Source organism: Astatotilapia calliptera, chromosome 3 (genome assembly GCF_964374335.1).
Source record: "Astatotilapia calliptera chromosome 3, fAstCal68.1, whole genome shotgun sequence".
NCBI classification, from domain to species: Eukaryota; Metazoa; Chordata; class Actinopteri; order Cichliformes; family Cichlidae; genus Astatotilapia; species Astatotilapia calliptera.
The window spans coordinates 6,236,213-6,248,235 of NC_137424.1; the positions used below are offsets into that span (position 1 = coordinate 6,236,213).

Sequence of the window (12,023 nt, forward strand, 5' to 3'; positions counted from 1 at the left end):
GGGCAAGATACTAACCCTGTGTTTGCCTACTGGTGGTGGTCGGTGGCGCCTGTGTCCGGCAGCCTCGCCTCTGTCAGTGCGCCCCAGGGCAGCTGTGGCTACAATGTAGCTTGCTATCGCCTGTGTGTGAATGGGTGGATGACTGAATGTAGTGTAAAGCGCTTTGGGGTCCTATGGACTAGAAAAGCACTATACAAATGCAGGCCATTTACCATTTGCTAAGTGTGAGTCCGCCCACATTAGATCCACTTTTCAGCAGGTGGAATAATTTGTAGTACTGCTGTGTTTAGCAGCATGTTTTGCAAATTACTGCATTTTGTTTGACTTCCTTGTGAAATCCAACCCCCCCAATAAAATTACATAAGGTATAAATAAAAGCCAAATAAAAGAAAGAAAAAATAAATCCCGCCTGGATCTCGGTACCTCCAGGAGCAGCTGGTCAGCTGACCTGGGACTGACATGCTGTGTGGAGATGAAGAAGCTCAGAGAGCTACAGCGGGGCAAGACTGTGAAAGCATTTAAAGACAAACGGCACAAATTTTAAAATGAACTCTAAAAGACACAGGCAGCCAGTGCAGGGAGGCCAGCACAGGGGTTATATGCTCTCTTTTACAAGTTCCTGTTAGGAGTCGTGCAGCAGCATTTTGAACCAGCTGCAGACGTGAGAGCAATGACTGACTGACCCCCACATAAAGTGCGTTACAGTCCAGGTGGGAAGAAATAAAAGCATGGATCACTGTTTCAAGGTGCTGCTTTGAAAGAAAAGATTTGCCAGTCGCCTTAAATGATGAAAACTGGACTTCACCACTGCTCTGATTTGGTTCTCCAATTTCAAATCATGTCCGACTTAAAATCAAGATCAGTAACAACAGGTTTAAAATAGACTTCCAGGGGTCCCAAATCTACAGAGGAGGACTCACAGGGACCAGTGGGTCCAAACAGCAACACTTCTGTTTTCTTTTCATTAAAATTTAAAAAGTTTATAGCCAACCAAGCTTTAATGTCATCTAGGCATGTCATGAGAGGTTTTATGGAGATGCCACCCTTCTGCTTCAGTGGCAAATGAATTTGGCAGTCATCGGCATAACAATGAAATGCGATCCCATGCCTTCTAAAGATGGAACCCAGAGGCAATAAATACAGTAAAACGAGCAGTGGCCCTAAAATTGAACCCTGTGGGACGCCGCATGACAGAGGAGCAGAAGATGACTTGGAACCGAGAAGGCTGACAGAGAAAGTTCTGACAAATAAACCTAACCAATTGAGTGCAGTGCCACCAACAGTTTTGGGAAGGTTAGTTTTAAAATGTATTCCATTATAGAATACATGCCCCAAAATGTATTCTGTAACGTATTCCATTACTTTACTCAATGAGAGTAACGTATTCTGAATACTTTGGATTACTTAACATATTATCATGCTGTTTACAACTACATGATGTTAGGTAATCTTACACGGATGGATTAAGTGGCAGAAACACACACGGGCACAGGATAGTTGTGATGCAAGTTTATATACCAGAATAGGGAATATTTACAAGGAAGGGGGCTATATACAGTGACAGATAAAAATGTGCCAGGAGAGTAACACCGAAGAGATGAGACGAAGCCGAGGTATGCAGATGACGCACCGGAGCTACCTGACAACGAGGAACAAAACAGAGTTTACGGAGTACCGTTGATAGCCGAAAGTTAAACAAAAGTGGACGGGGAGAGTTGGAGAGCTTACTTGAAACACAAACTACAGCTGCAGCAGTGATCACAGCGTGATGGAACGTAGCTCTCCGTCGCGGATCCACAGTAGCCAACACCAAAAACGAGGCAGGCGAGCAAGCAGCGGAACAGGCTAAAACAAAAGAGAAGCAGGCAAAAAGTGGATCCTTAAAACATGCAGCTCCACAGCGTGGAATCAGCAGATTCAGCTTGCACTAACACGTTACCACTTGTGACAGCAGCAATACTCCGACACCAGACGTCCGTGACTCGGCTCCATAAAAGCGCTCACTGATGACGTCCGATGTGCCGCAGGTGTGCCGGAATGCCATCAAGCCCTGCCTCGCCTACCTATGCCAAAAAGGAAAACAAAACCCAAACAACAACAATACACCTACCCACCACCTCCTAACACATGAATGTACTATTGCTGTGATTTATTACTATTACTGAAGGTCCGCGGCTCCGAACTGTAGTAAAGGACCTCTGACTAATACGTCGGGTTCGTGTCGGGCTCATAGCTGAAAACTAGCTTTACTTTGTTGTCTGGGTCAACTTTGCTAGCGAGAGACAGAGAGAGGCGTTGAAAGGCTGCTCCAACAGAACTTATTGTTTCGGAGGAAAACACGAACACGGTGTACAGTCGAGTCTTAATAGCTTACTTACAGCTGGGCTCGTCAGGCACTCTTCTTGGCTGCAGTGGTTATTATTATATTTACATGCTTCCAGCTCCCATTTCTGCTCGATGACAACTCGTACTTTTCCTTTTTCTCCCTCCTCGCGCTCACAGACACATAACGGGTATGACGGTCCATTCTCCCTGCAGCACGAACTACACTGCCCATCAGGCTACATGCTTTAGAGCTATACATGTAGCATTCTGCCTGTTAGCTTAGCACAACAACCACAACAGCAACAACAAAAATGCGCTCTCTCACCCAGGAAACGCGCAGAGAGAGAGAGAGCGTCACCCTGTAACCATGGCAACCGTAACGCTGCCGCCTGGAACAACAGAACGTAGCTGTCAAACAAAACCCAAACAGTCCTGACCCGCGACAAGATGAAACAGGAAAGTACCGCCGTGTAATCCATTTATTTCAACAAAGTAACTGTATTCTGAATACCACCTTTTTAAACGGTAATGTAACAGCCACTATGGTGTGGTGTCCCTTTAAGACACCCAAGTCGAGGGTTAAGGGTGTCATCAGTGTGTGCCACTGGTCTCTCTCTCTCTCGCTCTGGGATTATGAGGACACATGCCTTCACGCTTGTGCTTAACGAGGGACGGATTTATGTTTTCTTCTCCAGACCTTTTTTTTTGTTTTATTTGCAACGCTTGGGTTGTATGAACGCTGGGCGTTATGTTGTTGAGCCACAGCCGTTCAACCGGGCTTTTATATGGTTGTTGAAGAAGGCGTATTAAAGAACCACCGTGGATTATCGATACCAGCGTGGGTGTGTGTTCTTCCGACTAGCCTGCTAGGTGTTTTGCCGCCTCCTCTCAACCACGCAACAACCCGAACTGTAACTGTAACGGAATACAGTTACTCATATTTTGTATTTTAAATACGTAACATGTATTCCGTTACTCCCCAACACTGGCCACCAATACCCATCACATCACTTAATTGAGGAATTAGAGTATTGCGGTCTTCGGTGTCAAAAGCAGCAGTTAGATCAAGCAAGACAAGAACAACATGGTTACCAGAATCACATGCCAGAAGGATGTCATTAAAAACCCTTAATAATGCAGATTCATTGCTAGTAAGGGTTTTAAAACCTGACTGAAAAACCTCAAGGATGCCGTTATCAACTAGTCATCTTTCAGTTGACTAAAAACAATTTTCTCTAAAACCTTGGAAACTAAAGGCAGCTTGGAAATAGGCCTATAATTAGCTAAAACGTTGTGATCAAGTCCAGGTTTCTTAGCCCTTTGAAGTCCTCACCAAGAAAAAAAGCAATGTAATTTTCTTTTTTCCATTCCTTATTGAGTTGGGTGAGTAATAACCACAATCATTTTTTTCAATAGACCCTGTAGTTTTTAAAATATTGATCTGTACCAAACGGTTGAGTGTCATGCAAATACAAGTACATTAGATAATACAGTTGAAAAAAATTAAATAAAGTGCCGAATTAAAATTAAATGAATAACAAAATCTATCCAGGGCATTGGATACAGTTTATTTCTAGCAGCATGCCAGTGAACATTGCTGTTTTCATTCCATCAAAGGACAGTATAATATCAAACAACAAAATACATAGTTTTTTCATCTGCAAATGTGAAAAATGTGATACAGCACAAAATACTCACATTCAGGCCACTTCTGATTGAATGCTACTGTGCAAGATCATTTTTGTTTTTTTAAAAAAAGAGAAAAAAACAGTGCAAATCAAGCACATCTGCTTGTGGTTTTGGTCATTGGGGTCTTAGGGTGTAGCATTTATTCTGTGGTCTTGGAGAGCTGGATCATGTTAATCAAATTAACACTTAATTTGATTTATCAACAGCAATGGATAAACAATGATTTTATAGCAAATAATCAACATTAATAACATTTAGGTTATGTTAGCATTAGCACCATGAAGGGACAAATCAACTGTTCGGCTGACTACTTTTTAAAAAAAAAAAATTAAATATTTAATTTCACTTTCTTAATGCTGTCAAGTGACATACATCTGTTTAGTAAGTCCTCTAACACTATCATATATCAAAAATTATATCTTCCTATCTTAGTTTAATCAAAAACACTGAAAATATGTTGGATGTTTTTTTTTTGTTTCTGACTTCCTGTTTGGGAGAGGTATAAGAAGAGCCAACCGTTTACATTCACAGCGCCTTCTGGTGGATTTTTTTGGCATTACAGATGTAAACCAGGCCATCTGTCAGCTCTTTGTTACTTCGGAAACATGGCTTAAACAATTTCTCTTCCACGACGCAATCCGATAAAAACCGATCTCTTTATCCGTCGGCTTCCTGTGGCTGTCATGCGACTATTGCACTTAATAACACAACAGCTTCTTGCCATTCTTTGTGTGTCTTTTTATCGCTGTGTGACTGTTTTCATGTGAAAGCCTGCTTGCACTAGTACCGCTTGCCACTCGTTCCCAGAATCCTTTGCGCTTTTACCCTGGACTGACGTCACATTTTCAGTCTCTATAATGGCAGTTGATGATGGATGTGGCTCTGATGCAGCCGTGGTAGCTGCTGATAATCACGATGCTATCAGGTACTGGCAAAAAGGAGGAAATCTGTCTTAGCACATTTGCGCCGCTGTGTGTTTTTGTGGTCTTCTTTTGGAACTATTTCAGTGAGTTTTAGTCGGAGTGCGGTGAAACTTGGTGTTTGGAATCGGTGATAGCTCTGGGAGCTAACTAGCCTTTCTTTAGCCGGTTACATGAAGTCTGTATGGTTTTGTTTGTTTATGGACTTTTGGGCATTTATGTAACTACTCTTTTAATCATTGCTTGTTTCGTGTGTTTGGTGGTTGTAGAAATGTTTTCTATCAGACTTTAGCAGAGATTTCTGTGGATACCACACATGTCTTTTGCCCCCGGTACGGGCGTGGGGCTTATTAAAGTAAATTTGTAAGAATCAGCAATTTATTTAAGCTTTTCTCTCTTTTTCATTTTCTTTTGCTAACTGTGTTTAATAGGAACGTGGTCATTGAGAGCATCTCAGTCGGTGCTGCTGTTTCCTGTGTCTGTACAGAGTTTGATCTTCAGCACATGATGTTCGTCTGTCTCTGCATCTGTTTCTCTGACTGCAGCTGTGTTTGGAACATCCAATCCTCCAACACCTCAACTCTGCTGATCCTTACTTACTTATTTATACTTATTTTCCACCCTGATTTACGAATAAATTCTTTACAAATCCTACCATGTGAATTCATGGATTTTTTTTTTTTTCACATTCTGTCTCTCACAGTTGAAGTGTACCTCTGGTGCAAATTACTGACCTCTGTCATCATTTTAGGTGGGGGAACTTGCACAATCGGTGGCTGACTAAATACTTTTTTGCCCCACTGTAAAATCAAAATTCACGTTTTATGCAACTGAAGTGTTTCATTATGTAGGCTACAGAACATAATTCAGTTATAGACGATATATGAAACATGTATACTTACTGCATTTGAATCATTTAAACCATATGTGATATAAACACCTGCACGTGTGTTTGAAAAAACAAACGCTTTGATTTTGACACCCCAAGAAAATCTTCCTAGATCTGCACGTGTTCAGAGTAAGAGCCGAATAAACAGCAGCAGAAGCTGATTGATGAACAGCTGAATGACATATCAGCTGTAGCTGCAGCATCTGCACAGAGTTTGATTGGCTAACGCTGATTTGTTTGTTTTTTCAAACAGTACAGCAGAGAGAGAGAGAGGAGGAGATGAAGAGTGCAGCAGATTGATGAGACAGTGAAGCATCTGACAGAGCAGAGCCAGTTTAAAGGAGCCTCACAAGCTCACACATGACAGCTTCATCAACATGGAGCTCTGAGTGTTTATTAAAGGCTCATTGGACGCTCTGACACAGCTGACTGCAGCCTTTAGCTGTGAGCACACAGTGTCTCACATTTACATTCACTTCCCTGTCAAACTCAATAACTTTAAACAGCTGCTGTTATCAGGTGAAGATAGCAAAGCTTTCAGGGCTGAGCCCCAGTGTTTCAGGATAATGGCCCCAGAGACCACAGTCACATATGTGGGGAAGGATTTTAAGTTTAAAACTTCCTGTAAGCACTAACAGCAGAGACGCACAAAGTCGCAGACAGGGAACAAAGTATTTTAGGTTTGTATTGTCAGATTATTTAATCATTATACTGAACAAATATGTGAAAAAGTAAAAACCTCTATTATGATGAGGTTATCACTACATTCACATGTCGTCGATGTGTTCTTTCACACAGATCAGTTTCAGTGTGTGTGGCCCGTACACTAAACCATGACACAAATTCATATGATGTGACACCCAGACTGTGTTCACTGTTTCTTTTGGTAAAATCATCTTCTCGTGTTTTTATAGAAAGATGATGGAAGAACCTAAAGAACAGCCAGCCAAAGCAGCTCCATCAGCAGGTAGGAGATCAGTGCTTTGTATGATGAGACGTATGGATGTATAGACTTCAGGCAGATTCTTTTTTGTAACTGTGACAAGTACATAAAATTCACGAGTTGTAACCTGTCCTAATCTTTGCCTTAATCTTTCTGTGGGACATTAATATAACATGAGAACTTCCAGTCTAAGGAGTTTGGCAGAGAAACAACTGGACCTTTTTGTACTTTGAACCCACATATGAGGTTAAAACGATGCCACCTTAAAATGAAACTGAAGAAATATTGAAACTGAAACAAATGTATTGAAAGTGAAATGATAGTGAAAAAACATAAATATAGAAATTTAAAGAAAAACTCACTGTTCATGTGGTTTTCACACTTACATCGTTTTTTTCCACGTACAGTTATTTTTTCAGCTTCAATTAGTTGGCACTGCTTCGGCATCTGAGGGTGCGCTTGAGGAGCGGGGCTTCAGAGCCACATATATGAGCCACATATGTTTGCGCACATTATATTGCTGACCAGTGACTGTAGAAATCATGGACGACCTAATATCTGCAGCAGCCGCAGTCATGAAGAAACTTGCGTATCTCTGAACGGCACATAGAGCGGGGACGCTGAGAGGAGGTCCAGCGTTTACCGACTGTTTCAAACTGACAGACTCAGGTGTTCTTCAGTGTCTGCCTGACAGAAGGACCTGAGAGCCGCCACAATATTTTTGGTAAGTGAAAGGTGTTTGTAAGCTAATCTGTAGCTAACATCCTTAGCTAGCTAGCTAAGATGGGCACTCGGCTATCGGCAAAACTTGTTTTGTAAAGTTTGTTTAGCTAACCCGTGCAGGTGAACGAAATGAGCAGAAACGCACCGGGCTGCTCAGTCAGTAACTAACCACAGTTACTGTACTTTTATTATGAGTATTACACTGTAAGAGCAACAGGCTGCACTCTGCTGCAGCTCCTGTGCAGAGCTGATTATTCAATATGTGCAAACAGCAGCATGTTTTCACTCTTTTGCCACATCTGTAAGGATATTAACACATATTTTAAAAAAGGCTTGCACTTCAGTAACCCCTCATTAATCATTAATTACAGATTAAATAGCAAAGCCTAATATTTATGTACTCAAACCAAATACTTCTGCTTGGCAGCTTAAGTTAAAATGTGTGTTTCATTTTTCCTCGGATTACATTTTTAGCACTGACTCTTTGTATTGTTTTTACTAAGTTTGTTTCACATATTCAGGTTAAATAAAACAGTCTGAATCATTCTTATTGAGGTAAGTTCACAAAGTTACATGTGCAGTACAGCTTACATCCTTTGAGATGGAAAAAAGCATTAATATTTGTTATGATACCTCTGTATGTTGGTGACCACGGTGCAGCAGCAGACTGAACCAGGACTGAAACCTGCTCCGTCTGCTCATGTATGCAGATTCACATTCACAAAGCACCAACAACTCAAAGGTTAACATTATATTGGAAAATCTGTTGGTATATATACGGCTTTAAAAAATAAACAGCTCGTATGTGAGCAGAGCTGAAGAACTAAAGAAATGTAAGAGAAGAACTTCAGATCCTGGGTGTGTGAGGACAGAAGGATCAGCTCTATTTCAGATTTGAGATAAACTTTATATTTCAGTTTGTGATGGTTCAGTTCTCTTTGTGATTACAGGAGCTGCCCTCAGATTCAGACCTCAGCACCACCCAGTGACAGCAGACAGATCATCCAACATGTTCACATGTTAACTGCAGAATGAACTGATGCAAACAGTACAAAGGTTAAAGCACCACATGTGCTGTAGTGAAAGCTGCAGCTGTTTTATTGATAAAAACAAAGTCAAAAGGATTAATCACCCCTGTATCATATGAATGTTGGGTTTTTCTCTGTATCTGTTATTGTACGATCTACTGTACAATATAAAGCACCTTCAGGTGACTGTTGTTGTGATTTGGCGCTATATGAATAAAATTGAATTAAATTGAAATGTAACTGTGTCACTATATATCAGCATTAACAGGACCTCAGCTTGGTGTTTCACAAAGCTGCTGATCTCAGACCTGCACAGCTTCCGTTTTAAACACTGAATGTACTCAGCTGCATGAAGAGCACGTTTGAGTTTCTCTGACACAATTAAATAAAAACTGATGAAGGTCAAAGGTCGTCACTTGTATGTCGAACTACAGACTTGTCATCTGGAATTCTTTCACAGTTTTTTATTTTTGCCAATAGTGTGTTATTTACCATAAAGTGATTCAGAGTCATTCATACCAGAGTAACCAGAGAGGATAATATATTTTTAAATATATAACTATCCACAGGACTGAATATAATATCTCTAAGTAAAAGTCCAGAGACTCTGAGGATTATCCAAGTATTTATAACATTACACAAAGCAAAGTTCTCCATCACACAACGCTCAAAAAGAGATTTCTACGCCGAGTATGCATCATTCTCAGACTCCTCTCATACTGCCAATAAACTCTTCCAGCTCCTCCTCCCCTCCAGGAGGCGCTACAGGAGCCTTCAGACTAAAACCAGCAGGTTTAGGAACAGCTTCTTCCCCACAGCTGTCACCCTACTGAACTCAGTCCCCGCTGAGCCTTTCCATCCACACTCACCTAACCCTTCTACACTCCTCCTCCCAGTGACCATGATCCTTTCATTATCAACATTCACCACGTTGGTTACTGCTGTAGTTTTAGGACACTGACATGGTGTAGTCTCTGTTATAGTGCCTACACTGTTATAGTCTGTTCAGAGAGCTACGCTTCCACTACTGTAGATATTTTCATAGCACTCTGTAGATCTGTTTACCTCACAGTGCTTCATCTTTATATATGTATATTTGTTCATAGTATACCTGTATACTTGCCCGTCTGCAGAGGTGGGTAGTAACGAGTTACATTTACTCCGTTATATTTACTTGAGTAAGTTTTTGGAAAAAAATTTTACTTTTAAAGTACCCTTTTTGCACGATACTTTTTACTTTTACTTGAGTACATTTGTGAAGAAGAAACGGTACTTTTACTCTGCTACATTTCCAAAATTTGACTCGTTACTTTTTAAAAAATAATTAGTTTAACACATTAGATAACATGCCGCCAGTGGAGTTTCCGGTAACTTTTTTACCAATCAGATGTGGCCATGCAGTCACATGACCAGCTTGAAACTGTGGCGGGCAGAGCGGCCCAAGCGTTTCAAAGTAGCGGACACACGGAAAGAAGACACACATGAAAACATGGCAAAGCCAGTTGTCTACGCTAGAGCTGAAGAGGATGAACAGCATTTTCCTCACATACAAAGAATGTTTCGCTTAAAGGCAAGGCAAGGCAAGGCAAATTTATTTGTATAGCACAATTCAACAACAAGGTGATTCAAAGTGCTTTACAGAGACATTAGAAACAAAAACAAATAAAAAGCATGATTTAAAATTGATTAAAACAAACAAACAAACAAACAAAACAGTATATAAAATCAAAACAGATAAAATCAGAACAGTAGATAAAATCAGTAGTTAAATGTAAGTTTTGAAATTTAAGCTTAAAGTGTGGATTTGGTGCTTTATTCAAATGCAGCTGAGAACAGGTGAGTCTTCAACCTGGATTTAAATAAACTGAGTGTTTCAGCTGATCTGAGGCTTTCTGGGAGTTTGTTCCAGATATAAGGAGCATAAAAGCTGAATGCAGCTTCTCCGTGTCTGGTTCTGACTCTGGGAACTGATAAAAGACCGGATCCAGATGACCTGAGGGATCTGGAAGGTTCATACTGGGTCAGGAGGTCACTGATGTATTTTGGTCCTAAACCATTCAGAGCTTTATAGACCAGCATCAGAACTTTAAAGTCTATCCTCTGATGGACAGGCAGCCAGTGTAAAGACCTCAGAGCTGGACTGATGTGGTCCACTTTTTTGGTCTTAGTGAGGACTCGAGCAGCAGAGTTCTGAATGAGCTGTAGTTGTCTGACTGATTTTTTTTTAGGTAGACCTATAAAGATGCTGTTACAGTAATCAAGCCTACTAAAGATGAATGCATGGACTAGTTTTTCCAGGTCCTGTTGAGACATCAGATCTTTTATCCTTGAAATATTCTTGAGGTGATAGTAAGCTGACTTTGTTATTGTCTTAATGTGTTTTTCTAAGTTTAGGTCTGCATCCATCACTACACCCAAATTTCTCGCTTGGTTTGTGGTTTTTAGATGTATAGATTGAAGTTCTCTGGTGACCTGTAATCGTTTTTCTTTGGCGCCAAAGACTATTACTTCAGTTTTGTTTTTGTTTAGCTGGAGAAAATTGTACGGGGCCTTGGTCTCCTGGTGACATTGTGATATATATTTGTGTGTCATCTGCATAGCTACGACAGTTTATTTTGTTGTTCTTTATAATCTGTGCCAGTGGGAGCATGTAGATGTTAAACAGAAAGGGTCCCAAGATGGAACCTTGGGGAACTCCACATGTGATACTTGTCTGCTCAGATGTGAAGTTACCTATTGATACAAAGTATTTCCTGTTTTCTAAGTATGTTTTGAACCAGTTTAGTACAGTTCCTGAAAGACCTGCCCAGTTCTCCAGTCGTTTGAGTAATATGTTGTGGTCAACTGTATCAAATGCTGCACTGAGATCCAGTAAAACTAGGACTGACATTTTTCCACTGTCTGTATTCAGACATGTGTCATTAAACACTTTGGTCAGAGCGGTTTCAGTGCTGTGGTTCTGTCTAAAACCTGACTGGAAGGCATCGTAGCAATTATTCTGTTTTAAGAAGTAACTGAGCTGTTGAGAAACTGCTTTTTCAATGATCTTACTTAAAAATGAGAGATTTGAGATCGGCCTGTAGTTGTTCATTTGTGTCTTGTCAAGATTGTCCTTTTTCAGTATAGGTTTTATTACAGCAGTTTTTAGTGATTCTGGAAACACACCTGATAATAAAGAAAAGTTGACGATCTGTAACAGGTCTGACTCTAAAGTCTTTGAGACCTTTTTGAAAAAACTTGTTGGCAGGACATCTAAACAGCAGGAGGAGGAGTTCAGTTGACCTAAGATGTCCTCCAGGTCTTTGCTGTTAATAGGTTGAAACTGTTTCATGGTGTTTAAACAGTTTTTTGGTGGACACAGTACATATCCTGAATCTTCTGTTGATGTACCAATTGCTTGTCTAATTTTTTGGATTTTTTCTGTGAAGAATTTGGCAAAGTCATTGCAGGCCATGGTCGAATGAAGTTCAGCTGCCACTGACACAGGAGGGTTCGTTAGCCTGTCA

At 40.6% G+C, this 12,023-nt stretch overlaps 1 protein-coding gene and 1 long non-coding RNA gene across 4 annotated transcripts in view; both read left to right on the forward strand.

The window, feature by feature from the left end:
• The window catches only part of LOC145419338 (protein NLRC3-like), a 30,678-nt gene that overhangs the window by 2,793 nt on the left and 15,862 nt on the right, over nucleotides 1-12,023 (forward strand). The window contains exon 2 of one of the 3 annotated variants that reach the window (XM_080297156.1): nucleotides 5,366-6,790. In XM_080297156.1, coding sequence (XP_080153282.1) covers nucleotides 6,742-6,790 — 49 coding nt within the window. In that variant the 5' untranslated portion in view covers nucleotides 5,366-6,741. Of the gene's footprint in view, nucleotides 1-3,432; nucleotides 6,791-12,023 lie in introns of those variants that run through there. The other 2 variants (XM_080297161.1, XM_080297164.1) reach the window with 2 other exon arrangements.
• Nucleotides 6,800-8,752, forward strand: LOC145424591 (uncharacterized). Its single transcript, XR_013905674.1, has 2 exons — nucleotides 6,800-7,490; nucleotides 8,440-8,752. It is a non-coding gene; the product is annotated as an uncharacterized LOC145424591 (long non-coding RNA).